Genomic DNA, 17,157 nt, shown 5'->3' on the forward strand with positions numbered 1-17,157 from the left:
CATTAATGCCTCATCAATCTTCCTTTCAGCTTAAAGTTTTTCTAGCTCCTTGTATTGAGGCCTTGATCCTCCTAGACCGCCTCAGCTATCTGAGAGAACAGGTATGTTTACTTTTACATGTGTGACCCTTAGTAAGTTTCCCCCATTACATGAGCTCATTCACACTTACTGTATAAGGAAAGTCTTGCTCACAGACTACACACTTGATAATGTGCATCACTTGGCGAGCAAGAGAAGAACTTGTTTCAAACATATGCCTAGCAGATGTTATTATTTTTGGTAAAGTAAAAGCAATAACTTTTAATGGTATTTTAATTAAAGTCTAATTTGCAAGACGCCAGGCATTATGTTTATAGCAGCTATATGTGGATAGTTTTAGTCGCAGACAAGAGCTTTTGTTGGAATGATCATAATCATTTTGTTCAGTTAGCCAGCGATGTGAAGTTTGATTGCCATTTAATTTCCCTTCTAATTTAACAGATAACAATTATATATGAATGCTGTAACATCAACGGGTACCCCAATGCCAGTAATCTTATTTGGCACATTAGGAAATCCATTGGCAGTGTCTTGAAATAAAAACTTTTCTTATGCAACTTCTTCTGCTTTGATGTCTAAAAATGATGTTTGCAATCTTCGTAAATTAAACACACTCTACAGCAGAGTGCCACAGTTTTTCCACTATAAACATTTTAACAGTAACACTGTGTCCATTGCAGTGCCGTCCTCTCTAATCCTTTCTTGGAATCAAATTGTTGCTATAAATGTTAGATATTCTTCTAAATGGTATTTTATACACACACACACACAAAAGCTATTTTGAAATGTGCAGATAATGATGTATTTTTCTGGCTGCCAGCTTGCTGTAAATCAGAAATCTGTATGATTTCCAGGCGTGCAGATCAGGCATACTTCATGTATTACTGATTTACTTTCACTGAACCAATGAGAGAGTTGACCTAGTTTATACAATGCTGCAGATGCGATGTTGGGCTCTGTCTATTGCTGTCCTAAAATAACAATAGGAAGCCCCAGAAGAGCCTATTGTTTATTTGTTATGCTTGTCTAATAATCAAAAATGATATATAGCAATTACTTATATAATCGGCTAATAAATAATGCACAGATGCCTTTCTAATGCTCCAGCTTCACTCTGAAATAGCACTGAATTGTGCACTGAATTCTAACCCTGCTCAGATCTGTAGATAGATATCATAGTGAGAAAGCTTTCATTTTATGTGAATTATTTCATTACAGTTTATGGATTTGTAAATTATTGTGTATGCTTTTACCTACTGATGCTAGTTGTCTCTGTGAGACAGTGCTGCATAAAACAATTACCTAAACAACTTTGGCTCCTAAACTGAAAGATTTTGAAGCCATGGACATGTTTCAAACTCCAGATTTAAATACATATATAATGTCCTTGGGAAAAAATTACCTTCTCTCCAGGTCTGCACATACACATGCATGCTTGGGAGTAATCTCCCAGAGAACAGGTATGTTTAACATACAGCATGCCTGACCAATCTATTTTTTTGCAATCTGCCATCTGGAGACAGTCAGGAGGCTGTCATACACATTAGGGCTGGGTTCACACTATGTATATTTGAGGCTGTATTTGTGAGGCTGTATAGCAACCAAAACCAGGAGTGGATTGAAAACACAGAAAGGCTCTGTTCACATAATGTTGAAATTAAGTGGATGGCCATCATTTAATGGCAAATATTTGCTGTTATTTTAAAACAACGGCTGTGGTATTGAAATAATGGCCGTTATTTACTGTTATATGGCGGCCATCCACTCAATTTCAACATTGTGTGAACAGATCCTTTCTGTGTTTTCAATCCACTCCTGGTTTTGGTTGCTATGAGGACCTGACATGAGGACCAAATACAGCCTCAAATATACATAGTGTGAACCCAGCCTAGATGTGAATGGGTGGGTGATATATCCCTATTGGGCACAGGGCACTGAGGATGAAGGTAAGTTTAATACCTATGCTAATTTTGGTGCACTGCCCTGGCTGGGCCTCTCCTTGTATATCAGCAGTGCACCAAAATGATTAATTAACCTAGGGATTAAACTCCTAATAGCACAGAAATGGTTTCGGGGATAAAGGAAAGAAACGTACCTACATCCCTAGTGCCCCGTGCGCTATATGGACATACTGTAACAGCAGATTAGATTCTCTAACCTGCTCATAGTTTCCCTTTTAATGTATGGCTAGCTTAACCCCATAGAGCAGATTTACTAACACTGTCTAATATATAGACAGCATAAACTTATATGCAACAGATTTAGCAGAGTGATTGGCTTATGCAGTACGATAAAATTGTCACATCTTTAGAGCTGTTGTCTAACTTATAGCACCTATCAGTCAACTAACCAATATTTTGTACCAAAATTTTGGTGCAACGCCCCTTTTAATTAGCCCCCCTCACTAAACTTGTTAAACAAGGCACAAAAAATGGCTAAAACAGTTGTGATCAAGACGTATGTCAATTTTTTGGTCACTAAAGTCAGACAGTTGACACAGTGCTAGATGTGACACAGTTCTTTTTGACACCAGTTGATTTGAAAGAAAACATTTTTCAATGGAGTACACCTTTAGGCTATGTTAACACTATGTAAAAACAACATCAGTATTTCATAACAACGACCATTGTTTCATAAATAGTGGTCATTGTTTGCTTAACAACGGCCATTGTTATGAAATACGGACGTTGTTTTTACATAGTGTCAACCCTTAACATGAATACCTACATTTCCAGTTTCTGTATTTCTCTTCATTGTATGAAAACATTACTTATCCTATGCTCTATGTGCATAACCTTAAAAGAGTTAAGTGCAAGTGCACCATATTTTTTAGTTCCGCTTAGCCATGTTTAGATAAAAAATTAGCCTTCAGAAAACCCTAGTAACATGAAATCTCTAAAAGGGCCATTTTGTTATTTATCACTACCAAATACTGATGGTGTCATGGTTTAATAAGCTTTATACTCCAGCAATATGTGAATTATATACAGTATTCAGATTATTTACAGCATATTAGTACTTGTAATGAGGACATTGTGGTTCCTTAGCAGGGAAAATTGTTATTTATTATAATTTTCTCATTTTTTTTATAATGTATTATTTTCACAGTTTTTTTAATTATGTATATACCACTGTGCTTTTTTTATAGGAGAATATAACCTGGTCTGGACTGGTGAAATTGTTTGATCCCGTGAAATCTCCACGATGCTATGCAGTAGTTTCATTGAAGCAGCCATGATGAATTATTATACCACTGTCATGTGAATCAAAGCTAGTGGTATACAATAAGCTGCTTTTCTATTACATACAAATTATATTTATAACGATTGGGGGAGATTTATCAAACCTGGTTGCCCCTAGCAACCAATCAGATTCCACCTTTCATTTTCCAAAGAGTCTGTGAGGAATGAAAGGTGGAATCTGATTGGTTGCTATGGGCAACTGAGCCAGATTCACTTTACACCATAACCTTTAGTAATTTTCTTCAGACTTAAGGGCTGTGTCCCGATATATTTTTTTAGGTTCCTATTTTGGAAAAGAAACCTCAGTGATGCATTGTGTTACTAAAAGAACAACCAGTAAAGAGGTAGTTCAAGAAAATAATAAAAAACCTTTGTAATTTCAAAGTTTATTGTGATTATATAGTATGACATGGGTCAAATAATACACACTTATTAAAAAGCATTCCACTCCCCCACATGTTGCAGTCAACAAACTGTATAAAAGCCTTGGCACTTCTGCTTCGGCATTGTCACTCAGCAGGTTTACATTGATTACTGTGATGACATTAGTGGGACTTAAAGTGCTAGCATATAGTGGCCCTAACACCGTGACTACATTAGCTATTTAGAAATGTTTACATGTAGAAAATTGTAATCTTAAATTTAGTAATTTACTGTATGTTAAAATGTAAAAAACAGCTCACACTTTTGTTCCACAGATACAAATATATTTTGCGAGGGGGGATATGGGTAATTAGAAATATATTTTTTTATATCTGTGCTTACGTGGTTTTCTAGAATTTAAAACATGTATCCCAAGCTTTTAAACTATTTATTAAATCATCCTATCGAACTATATCCTATTTGAATAATAAAGATTTTTTGATAATACAGTATTTGACTTTGCTTTTGAAACAGTTGAGACCCATGTTTATCTCACGTTTTGGAGCCTGAATTCTGTATAAAATTTTATGTTTACTATGTTTTATTTTACTCAGACTCCTGAAATTTCAGACTTAAGAGATTGTGTTAAATTTTATGTTCTCTTATATAAACCATATATTTTGTGTTTTTAAAGTAAAGAAGCTAGATACGGACATGTGTAAAGATACAGCTTCTTAAGAATCATTGAAAAAGTACTAGATAAACTAGCGATATACACTCACCGGCCACTTTATTAGGTACACCATGCTAGTAACGGGTTGGACCCCCTTTTGCCTTCAGAACTGCCTCAATTCTTCGTGGCATAGTTTCAACAAGGTGCTTGAAGCATTCCTCAGAGATTTTGGTCCATATTGACATGATGGCATCACACAGTTGCCGCAGATTTGTCGGCTGCACATCCATGATGCGAATCTCCCGGAATCTCCCGTTCCACCACATCCCAAAGATGCTCTATTGGATTGAGATCTGGTGACTGTGGAGGCCATTTGAGTACAGTGAACTCATTGTCATGTTCAAGCAGAAATCGAGACTCATCAGACCAGGCAACGTTTTTCCAATCTTCTACTGTCCAATTTCGATGGGCTTGTGCAAATTGTAGCCTCAGTTTCCTGTTCTTAGCTGAAAGGAGTGTCACCGGTGTGGTCTTCTGCTGCTGTAGCCCATCTGCCTCAAAGTTGGACGTACTGTGCGTTCAGAGATGCTCTTCTGCCTACCTTGGTTGTAACGGTTGGCTATTTGAGTCACTGTTGCCTTTCTATCAACTCGAACCAGTCTGCCCATTCTCCTCTGACCTCTGGCTTCAACAAGGCATTTCCGCCCACTGAACTGCCGCTCACTGGATGTTTTTTCTTTTTCGGACCATTCTCTGTAAACCCTAGAGATGGTTGTGCGTGAAAATCCCAGTAGATCAGCAGTTTCTGAAATACTCAGACCAGCCCTTCTGGCACCAACAACCATGCCACGTTCAAAGGCACTCAAATCACCTTTCTTCCCCATACTGATGCTCGGTTTGAACTGCAGGAGATTGTCTTGACCATGTCTACATGCCTAAATGCACTGAGTTGCCACCATGTGATTGGCTGATTAGAAATTAAGTGGTAACGTGCAGTTGGACAGGTGTACCTAATAAAGTGGCCGGTGAGTGTATATATATAGTATAATTAGAGGCTATCAAAAGAAACATATTAGAAATTTTGATTGATCAGAAGTTTTAAGTGCCCAGACAGTGATCAGGAGACGGGGGAAAAACATGCTTAGCGCGTTCACTCTGGGCTCTGTGTCATCTGACCTAGACAAACTACCAATGCATGTCTATGGGTGCCAGCGAAAATCTTTTTCTTTCAAATCAACTGGAAAAAGTTATATACATGTGTAATTTACTTCTGCTTAAAAAGTTTTCCAGTACTTATCAGCTGCTGTATGTCCTGCAAGAAATCTTGTTTTCTTTTCAGCCTGACACAGTGCTCCCTGCTGCCATCTCTGTCCAAGACAGGAACTGTCCAGAGGAGGAGAGGTTTTCTATGGAAATTTGCAACTGTTCTGGACAGTTCCTGTCTCAGACAGACATGGCAGCAGAGCGTATTTTGTCAGACTGAAAAGAAAACAACATTTCCTGTAGGACATACAGCAGTTGATAAATATGGGAAGACTTGAGATTTTTAAATAGTAAATAACAAATCTGTATAACTTTTTGGCACCAGTTGATTTGAAAGAAAAAAAGATTTTTGCTGGATAACCCCTTTAAGATCTCATAGACACAGAGCAGGGATAGGAGCATGTGGCAGCACGGTTGGCTCCTCACTCGTTCTACTGATTAGTCAGGGTCTGAACTCCCTAGGACATGCCAAAAGTTTTTATTATTGACAAGTATACTTTTAACAATCTTATGAAAAACTGTGTCTAAAAATTGTGGAACAATTACAGAAAAGACTTGAAAAGACAGTTTTCGTCACACTCGTGACACACTGGTGTTGTTTTGTTTGAAAAAAGACTGATTGAAATACTATGTGTGAACAACGGCAAAAAAGACAAATTTGGTCAGCTCTCCCACAACACCATTTATACTAGGCAGGAGCAAGTTGCCTTTTGTATGTGTGAAAGATGTATCATGTAAAGAAGCAGCCGTATGTCATCATAATCCAGAAGAGTTGCCGTCTTCTGTGGGTCAAAGTTCATTTAAAGTGGATGAAGGCAAAATGGGAAACTATTCTGTAGTCTGATAAATCCAAATTGTAAAGTCTTTTTGGTAGCATTACTACTAGGTATAGTCCAAACCCGCTTGGGTTCGTACGAACCCGAACTCTCGAACCATAGGCTGTATCCCAGTTTTACAGGCAGTCCTCCCGCTGTATCCACCCACTGCACGGAGCGGGCAGACAGCGAGAATCTGATGCCGAGCGTTCAGGTTCATACGAACCCGAAGCAGGTTTGGACCATCCCTATGGCGTCGGCAGCTACACATCTGAAAAGACACTTTCAATGCTGAACAATATATAGCGTTTAAAACAACATATGCTTCCATAAACATCTTTTTGACGGAAGGCCTTGCTTATTTCAGCAAAACAATTTTAACCCCTTCCCGTCAGTAATCTGTATATATACCTTCCTACTGCACATACCCCGTGCAGTAGCTATGTATATATACGTTCCTGCACTGACGGGGATTCCTGATGTAAGCGGGACCGCTGCAGTGAGAGTAATCCCGCTCACATCAGTGTCCGGGCCGGAGGTAATGAGAGTCAGCTGCGATCCTGCAGCTGACTTATTAACCCCTTAAACGCTGTGATCTACAGCGATTGCGGCATTTAAGGTGCTCAGTGACAGATCAAGCATCTGTCACTGAGTGATCGGGACCCCCACATCATGTGCCAACAGGCGGGGGTAAAATTTATAAAAAATTAATAGAAAAAAATAATAAAAAGCAATAAAAAAATTTCTGTTACACCAGTATGGTATTAATAAAAACTAAAAATTAAGGCGCAAAAAATGACACCCCAACGTGGAAAAATAAAAGCACTATGGCTCTTAGAAGGCAGGGAGGGACTTTTGTGCATCAAAGAGCTCTGTCTTGAAGGGGTTAAACCATATACTGCATCCATTACAACAGTATGGCTTCACAAAAGAAGAATCCAGGTGTTGACCTGGCCTGCCTGCAGCCCAGACCTTTCACCAGTACAAAAAAATTTGGTGCATCATGAAACAAAAAAAATTCTGCGAAGAAAATGCCAGTACTGTTAAAGGGGTACTGCGGGCAAAATCAATTTTAAGATATGTTACTGCCCAACAAAAGTTTTGAAAATGACTAATAGACACTTATTTTGGGAAATGCACCTACTGTATAGTGCATTTTCCCTGCACTTACAACAGCATTTCCTGTTCATATCTCTGTAAAATTGGTGACGTCGCGTCTCATCTGCTCCAGCGCCGGCGGCTCCTCCTTCTCCAGTCCGTCCTGCAGGAACACCCCCTCCATCCTCCCCCAGCTCCCTGTACCTATCTCTACTTGTCCCTATGCCAGCTCCCTCTGCTCCCAGCTAACTTTTACAGTTCTCCCCTGAGCAGGGATCACCCCTCCATCTTCCCCCAGCTCCCTGCACCGTTCTCTGTGCTGCCGGCTCCCACTTCTCCCCACAACCCCTTACAGTTCTCTTCTCACCGGGGATCACCCCTGCCGGCCTCCCCCAGCTCCCTACAACATACACCAACTATTGAGGTGAAGTTTGTTTGCCTTTCCCATAATCTCTTTTACATTAACTACATAGCATTCTCGTGACAAATGTTATATAGGCATAACATAACATTATTGTACAGAAAGAAAAAGAGGAGAGGACAAGGGAAATAAGAGTCCAATGTACCCATGTCTCTGAATTCCCATACTTCCTATAATTTTCCTAGAAAGTTTAATTTCCTGTTAAACTATGCAGCTGATATTTCCTACAAATTTGGTTGCCTTTAGTTTGTCTTTAGCTGCCTTTATGCCTTCCTCAAGCTTCTGCCATTGTCTGTGTTCTTCTGTAAGCAACTATTGCAGGTAAACTGATATTTTTTATTACGTATTAGAGTCCTTTATAAATTTTAAAAAGGTTTTCCCTATTGGTTCTAACATATTTCCATTGTTATATTTCTTTTAATACTTTGTGTGTTTTTTTTTTTTTATTTGCTTTTTTTATGTTTTTCTTTGTTATTAACCCCTTGCCTCCGCAACCTGTTTTGGCCTTAATGCTTGGGGCCTATTTTGCAAATCTGACCTGTCTCTCTTTATGTAGTTATAACTCTGCGATGCTTTTAACTATCTTGGTTATTATGATATTGTTTTTTTCGTGACAAATTCCTCTTTATGTTTGTGGTATACTTCGGTTGATTAAAAAAAAAAAAAAAAAACATTTGTGCAAAAATGTGAAAAATTTACAATCCTTTATATTCAAAATTCTCTTTTTCTGAGAAAGATAGTCATGCCACATGAACTAATTATTACTGAAACATCTACAACATGTTTACTTTATGGTGACGTCAATTGGTGAACATCCTTTTACTTGTTAGACTGTTAGAGGGCTTCAAAATTCTGCAGCGGTTTTTCAAATATCAGGAAAATTTCAAATTCAGATTTATTTAGGGACCAGTTCAGTTCTGAAGTGGATTTGTGGAGCCTGTATGTTAGTTACCCCCATAATACCTCCACTATAAAAACTGCATCCCTCAAAGTATTCAAAGTAACATTTCATAAGTTTATTTACCTTTTAGGTGTTTCGCAGAAATTTAAGCAAGTTGGAGGGGAAATTTAAAATTTTCATTTTTTTGGGCAGATATTACATTTTAATCCCTTTTTACCTCTAACACAGCAAATACTAATTGAGAAATGGAACTCACTATTGATTCCCCTTATACCAGTGTTTCTAGAAATCACCCATATGTGGCCGCAGTGCATCACCTGACTCAACCAGGGGCCGCAGACAAGACAGAGACCTGGTGAATTTCGGGGTCTTTTCTTATTTCAGTTTTTTTATAGCCATTATACCATGTCACAGAGGCCTTTGTGGTGCCAAAATATTTGTGTAAGACAAGTTGATGTTTCCATTGGTACCATTCTGGGAGACATGTGACACCCTGATCAATATTTATAAATTTTTTAGGTAGTATGAATAAAAAACACAATTTAGCAGCTGTTTTTCATAATTTTTTTTGTACGCAGTTTACTATACGTCACATATGAAATGTTATCGTTATTCGTCAAGTTGGTACAATTACAGCGATAACCATTTTATATAGCTTTTGTCATAGTTTATAGCATTTATATTATAAAAACTGTGTCTTGCATATTGTATTTTTTGGGGGTGTTATGTGAGGTTTTTTTTTTTGCGGCATAAGCTGACGTTTTTAGTGGTACACCTTTTGGGTACATGTGACTTTTTTTCTATATTTTTTAGGGGGCTGGGTTAACAAAAAATTTTAATTTTGGTTAGTTTTTTTATTTATTTTTGAATGGCGTAAATCTGGCGGTATAATTAATGTAACTGGTTAATAGATGGGGTCATTACGGACGCGGTGATACCAAATATGTGTATCTTATTTATAGGGGATCATTTCCAAAGCGGGGATGAGGAATGTGTATATTTTAATTATTTATTTATGTATTTATTTAATTATTTAATTTATTTGTTTTTTATTATTTATGTATTTGTGTGTTTTTTACTTTTGCAGGTACATCTATAATGCATTACAGCACATAATCCGTGCTGTAATGCATTATATAGTGAATAACTCATATAGTGAATATATCATTCAAACGATTAGGTCCCTGCAGCTAATTCAAAAGATCAGTGCAGGGACCTGATCTTTAGCTGGGAGAGAGACGAATCTGGGGGGGGATGGTTACAAGAGGAGGGAGAGGAGAACGGGGGAACACGGGGGGAGCTGAATCGGGGCCAGGGGGGCATGGATCGGGGCGGGGGAAGCCCAGACATTACAGGAGGAAGGAAGGGGGGCCTGGGGGGAAGGATTACAGTGGTGACGGTGGGAGGCAACATGCTGCAGCCTCCTCCCGCTGTCCGATCAGCAGGAGACAGCTAATCTCCCCATAGACGCTGCTGTCACAATGACCGCGGCGTCTATGGGGTTAACTGCCCAGGGTGTGTGACACAGCCTCCTCTTGCTGCCTGATCTCAGATAGGAACAGCGGGGGGAGGCAGGGAAAACATGACATCCAGAGACATCATGATGCAGTCTGGCACTGCTTTTCATGACTTCCCCGGACGTCATATTGGGGGAAGGGGTTAATATTAATTCTGTATTGTGACACTACTTGCAATTTCTTGGTCACATTTTCTGTGTGCCATTTATTTCTCATATAGATTTCATTTCCATGGATTCCATTCCAAACATTTCGATGAAAGTGTAGAAAAAATAAGTAATTTTGAATCCTGTAAATGTAGCCACTGTTGCAAAGTGCTACTTCCAAAAATGCAAAAAAAGTTGTAGCATTTGGGCATACACAATACTGCTTTGAATGTATTATTGGGCTAGCCTTAAAGACAACTGTCATTTTGAGACCAGATAACGGATAATATTTTTTAATACCTGCTGTGATTATACAAATAATGTCCGTCATTACCATACAATGGGCAATATCTGGTCTCACAATGATGGCTGCCCTTAGGCCAACGGCCAAATATAGATGGTGTGTGAGCATAGCATTGTGCTACTGGTTTTACTGGTTTGCTTTAAGTGTTGTTTAGTTTGATCCAGTTTACTCCATCTTCTATTATCTAAGACCGCCATGTGAAGATCTGTTAAGTTCCCCTTCCTTGTATGTTATTAGACATGGTTCACACAAACCATTTGGTGTTGGTAAGCATGACACCAATGGATACATTTACTTCATAAAGTAGTATTAAAATAATCCAAAATCTGAGTTAGATAACCCGATCAATAATGTAGACAGGTGCCGATCTGCTAGATCAGCACTCATTTACTGAGCCTGTTACACGGTTTGATAATTGCTTAGCACCTCTGCACTTTCCACAGCCACCACTGTAGCTTCAGTGCAGTCTCTGAACTGACAGGCTGCTCAGCCCATCACTGGCGGTTGGCTGAGTGGCCTGTCCGTTCAGAGACAAGCTCTGGTATTTATTTATTTATTTTACACAATTGTCAGCTGTCGGCCATGCATTGGTATTACACATAGCAATGCACAGTCAGCGGCTGATGATTTTAGGAAAGGACCAAAAGACACAATCAGCCAATGAACAACCTGATTCTGCCAATTATCGCTCTGTGTAATAGGGCACTTAGCCTGTGTTCACATCTCCTTATTGGACTCTTTATTAGGAGCAGGGAAAATATTTTTCTGGCAAAATGATGGATATAATTAAACCCATCACAATCAGTGAAGTCTTAAAGCGACTCTGTACCCACAATCTGCCCCCCCCCCCCCCTCCCAAACCACTTGTACCTTCGGATAGCTGCTTTTAATCCAAGATCTGCCCTGAGGTCGATTCGGCAGGTGACACAGCTATTGTTTAAATAACAACTTTTAAACTTGCAACCCCGTGCCCTACGGGAGTATCTGTGCCTTAAGTTTGCACCACCCCTCCGTCCCTCCTCCTCTCCCTCTTCATCATTAGTAATGCCACTGGAACATTCTCTCCATGCTGAACACTGTACAGGTGCCTTAATGATCCAGCCCATGTGTCGGGCTAAACAGGTGGGGAATAGGAGACAATCTGCCTGGAGCATTCCTAATGATGAGGAGGGACAGAGAGGTTGTGCCAGCCTAATGGATACACAATCCAGGCCACTCCTGTACGGCACAGGGCTGCCAGATTAAAAGTGCAAAGGGTGGTGCAAAGTTAGGGCACAGATACTCTAGGGCCCGGCCGTTGGGCACAGGGCTGCAAGTTTAAAAGTTGTTTTTTAGGACAATAACTGCATCCCCTGCCAAACGGACCGCAGGACAGATCTTGGATTAAAAGCAGCTATCTGAAGGTACAAGTGGTTTGGGGGGCCAGATTGTGGGTACAAAGTCGCTTTAAAGGCACTATTGGTGTCTGCAATGGGATGATGGGATGTATCCAGCACTGCCACTGCTTTTTTATTTTCTTTTTTGCAGATGTGACTAGAACCCTTTACCTCAGTACCTTGGCTAATGAATATGCAATTATAGTGGACATCTTCAAGGGGCAAATTCTTTTTCATTTGAAGTTGCCATACTTTTATTATTTTGTCACACTGGATAGTAAATTAAATAGTCTGCTGCACCAAGATTTTTTTTAACCTTTGTAACCAAGCAAGAGAATGTTATTTTAATTTAAAACACTACATTGAAAACGTATTTGAAATACAGATTGTACTAGGGCAATACATTAAACAGAGGCTTAGGTGCATGTTAACACATCGCAGGTTCAGCACTACAGCTGGTTTGAATTATTACCAAATACTTTGAAGCCCTTTATACAATTATCTGCACATAAATTTTTCTGTAGTCAACTATATACCCAATCATACATGCTCTATAAAAAAACATAATTAAAACTAGAGGATAAGATTATTTGAAGCCCATGGTAAATGTGTTATATATTCCTAAATGCAATTTATTGAACTATCATGAATTTCATGTATGTATTTTATTTTACTTTAAAATAAAAAAATTAAATCACCTGAAATATATGCTTACATAAGCACTTTGTGATCAAGCTTTTGGCTCCAAAATTCGCAATCTAAATATATGATGACCCACTGTCTTGAATAAAGTTAAGAATGGTTGAGTAAAAATATTCTCATTTTTAGAATAAATAGTTTTGAGGATGGAGTGGTTGGATATGCACCAAGATAAACAAAATGATCCCAAAAGAAAAATGGGAAAAATTTATGTAACACATTAACTACGTGTCCAAGAGGGATGAGGGCCAGGGGTGGATGTGTATGGGATTCATCAATTGCTAACTTTGCTCATAATATGTTTTCTTTTGGCTTCTGTGAAAAATCATCTCGCAAATCTAGTATACTGAAAATAAGTCATTGATAAAGATTTAAAGAAATGTTGCAAATTTAGTTTTTGTTTTTTATCATATATTGCAAAGTTGCTTGATTTTTTTTTTTTAATTTTGGAAGCATTTGAGTATTACCAAATTAAATTTCTTTGCATCATGCCATCTCAAAAACTAATTTTTCCATGATGTATAGTAGTTGGATGAGGGATTTTAATCAGTTTGAGAGAACACGTTCTATGTTTTACAATTTAAGGGAAGAGATAATTTATTAACACATAATTTTTGAAGAAGGAAAAAAAAAGTTTGATAGTAAAAATAATGCGCTATATTAAAATCCATGAAAAAAACTACCATCTGTGCACACATTTTAAGAAATGCTTATTTCTTATGTGTTTGAGGTGTATGTTTGAGAACAGGGACTCCAAAATCCCAGCTGAAAGGCGCTACTGGTACTGCATTTGCGCCACCACTCACTTCAAGATAGCTGCATTTGGCTATTTCCAGGCGCCTTTACATGCATACATTTCTCTTTTACGTTCGATTTTTCATCATAAACAAAAAAAATACACATAATTGGTATTGTAACAACCTGAATAATAAAATATTTTTTCCTGCACAGTGAATGTGGTAAAAAAATAACATAAAAATAAAAGCTAGGTTTCTAGGTTTGCTGTATTTTGTTAATCCACTGTCCAAAAAATTTGCAATAAAACAATCCAAAATGGTACTAATAAAAACTATAAACTAAGCTCTTATAAAGCTATGTCAAAGGAACAATAAAAATGATACACCGCTTTGGAAGCAACCACAGAAAAATTGGGCATTAAGGCCCAGAATATATGCCAGGGAAAGGGGTTAAAGGAGAAGTCCAGCAAAATTTTTTATTAAAGTATTGTATTGCCCCCCAAAAGTTATACAAATCACCAATTTACACTTATTACGGGAAATTCCTATGAAGTGCTTTTTCCCTAAACTTAGTACTGCATCAAGGCTTTACTTCCTGAATAAAATGGTGATGTCACGACCCAAATCCCAGAGCTGTGCGTCTGTGGCTGCTGGAAAGGATGATGGCAGGGGGACACTGAGGGACACGGGGCACTGGAGGGACACTGAGCATCCCTCTGCCATCATCCTCTCCAGCAGCCACAGCCCGCACAGCTCTGGGAGTCAGGTTGTGACATCACCATTTTATCCAGGAAGTGAAGCACATGAAGTGCAGGGAAAAAAGCACTTCATGTGCATTTCCCGTAGTAAGTGTATATTGGTAATTTGTATACCTTTTAGGTGACAATACAATACTTTAATAATTTTTTTTTTTACCAGACTTCTCCTTTAAGAAGGTAACTAAGCGCACACTACAAAATTGGTATGAAATGAAATAAAATGAAATGAAACAACCATGCTCAGTATATGAAAATGCAGTGCCTGTTATACAGTTACATCATGCCTTTTTCAAAGATTTTCTTTGACTGACCTGGATTTTGTACTTGTAAACAGTATAGATTACTTTTCAAAATGTCTTGTGCGTGTTCCTAATGCTGCTTTCCCTTATTAAATAAACTGTACTCTTAATATGTCATATTGCAAAAAATATGAACATGAGGTGCCGGCATTTATATTCATTTTTCATGTTAGTGTTGTATTTCAAGTAATGACAGAAGAAGAGGAACAGGAGTGCATGTTAATATGCATCAAAAGTAACTTCGAATAATGTTAGCTAAAGATGAGAAATGTGATTTAATAGATTAGGCGATTACGCACGCAGCAATACCAAATGTTTATTTTTTTTATTTATAAAATGGGAAAATGGGGGGGTGGTTTAAACTTTTATTAGGGAAGGGGACTTCTAATACAACTGCACTGATATATTATATAGATCAGTGAAGTATACATAATACAGCAACGATCCATTAGATCAGTGATGTATTGGTCTGGTCTGCAGCAGACCAGATACATCGATTGCTTAGCTGGAATCAGCATCAGTCCGACGCTGAGCCCCTGACGGCTCAGAAGAAGGTATGACTAGACATCAGAGATGGGGGACAAAAAATATTTAAATGCAATTGCTGGCCTGCTGGCGCCCTTGCTCCGGTGCTGGCTGCCCTCCCCACAGCTGATCCAGAAGCCGCTGGCCTGTGCTTTCTCCGTGCCATCACTACTTCTTATCACCAAGGGGAAAAGCTCCTCAAGCAGCCGGCACCAATCTTCAGGCTACTAGGACCCATGCTACTTACTGCTAGTCTTTACACTCTGTAGGACCCATACTACTTACTGCTAGACACTCTGTATCTGATGCTTGGAGTGTAAAAAGACATTTACATTGTTCCCTATGGTAACACACAGCTCGGTTCTCAGCTCAAACTACTCTGTTCTGGAACCAGCCATCCAGAACTGATTGTGTTTGAGAACATTGAGGTATTACTGTAATAAATGTATTTCTAAGTATAGTACTCATGGTGTAGATACTGTTGCTATTGTTTTTGCTTATGTTGTTTTAAACTAAATCCTGGCATTTCTTTCAAAAGCCGCAATAAGGGCATTGACTGTATGTCTATGCTTTTGGTCTTCTCTGATTAAGTAAGGGGAACAATACAAAATGTCTACTCTCTATCTTGGTCAGCAAAATGTAACATAATACATTGAAATACACTGCAACTGGGACTTATCTGTTATAGATACTGTATATTACTTATTTTCCCATAGAAGCATCATCCTTTTATCACAACATGCCTATTCTATACCTTTCCACAGCATCTGCATACTTTCCTTTTTTCTATAAAGCATCACTGTCACTCCTAGAAATTCCATCATCAGTCACAGTCATAAAAGTAACTGTTTCTCCACAGGGGAGTTGTTCTGTATGATTGCATATTATGTTACAAATCAGCTATGAAAGAATGATTTTTCACCCCAGAACCGCAACTAATTTTGTTTTTCATGTTCATTTACCATAGCAAAATTACAGTTCCATTTGTTATAAAGTTACCTAAGACTAGTAAACTGAGACCATCTCAGCTGCAGCAGCACCTGAACAAACAAGATCAGAGCATGTGATTGTACATTTATTGGAGACTATAGTATCTTGTATTTATGTTCTCCTTTGACTTCTTTGACACTGCTTATTCTTTATAAAAGCCTCATAGAGCAATTGGCTTCACGCACAGAAATTTAGTTTCAGTATTCAGTGCTTTACTTGTAATACCCTGAGGTTACTCGGTGCTTCATTACTTTTCACCATTCTAAAAGAGGCAGTAAAATATATTGATGTACGCGATCAGGAGCCCCAGAAAATAGACAGTTGTAAGGTAATGGTTTATATGGGAAATACAGCAATTGTTTTCCAATATGTTCTTGGTATATCAACCCTGGACAATCACCTACCGCAAAGAAATGTCTCTAGGTTATACGGATTTGAAATTTACACCTCTAATATCTGACCAATATATTCATTAAAGGGAAACTAACAGCAGGTTAGTAGACTGTAACCTCCTGTGATGTTCCCATAATACAAGTGATCCTGAGAATGAAGGTCATTTTGCAGAATTCATTCAAAATGTACATCATATTAAAAATTATGTTCACATCACATTACATTAGGTAGCAGAAAAATAAATGTTGCATTTTGGTCAATTGAACAGCTGGTAAAGAGAAACTAACAGCAGATTAGCAGACTCAAACCTGCTGTTACATTTCCATAGTGCACGGGACAATGAAAATGAGGGTAATTGTTTTACCTTTATCCGCAATTTAGTTTTTCTTAAATCTTTAGTTGTATTAACATGTAAATGCACTGGGAGCAGAACTACAGCCCTCAGTCCATCCATCCACCCTGCCCGCCAGCTGCTGTCAGTCTTCTGCTAATCAGAAGAATTTTAATAAAGATGGGTAGACGAGCACGGTGCATTGGTGCACCGAAAGATGTAGCCCCTCCCCAGTGCACCAAAATGCCTAATTTACATATTAATACA

The 17,157-nt window shown here is 38.4% G+C and overlaps 1 protein-coding gene across 3 annotated transcripts in view; it reads left to right on the forward strand.

Annotated features, from left to right (window-relative positions):
- METTL25 (methyltransferase like 25) overlaps positions 1-3,384 on the forward strand; it is a 165,258-nt gene extending 161,874 nt beyond the window's left edge. For all 3 annotated transcript variants that reach the window (XM_069974027.1, XM_069974021.1, XM_069974035.1), the window contains exons 13-14: positions 30-101; positions 3,188-3,384. In XM_069974027.1, the coding sequence (XP_069830128.1) occupies positions 30-101; positions 3,188-3,277 (162 nt within the window). In that variant the 3' untranslated portion in view covers positions 3,278-3,384. The remainder of the gene's footprint in view (positions 1-29; positions 102-3,187) is intronic.
- The last annotated feature ends 13,773 nt before the right edge of the window (positions 3,385-17,157 follow it).

This window comes from Dendropsophus ebraccatus, chromosome 1, assembly GCF_027789765.1.
Source record: "Dendropsophus ebraccatus isolate aDenEbr1 chromosome 1, aDenEbr1.pat, whole genome shotgun sequence".
Lineage (NCBI taxonomy): Eukaryota > Metazoa > Chordata > Amphibia > Anura > Hylidae > Dendropsophus > Dendropsophus ebraccatus.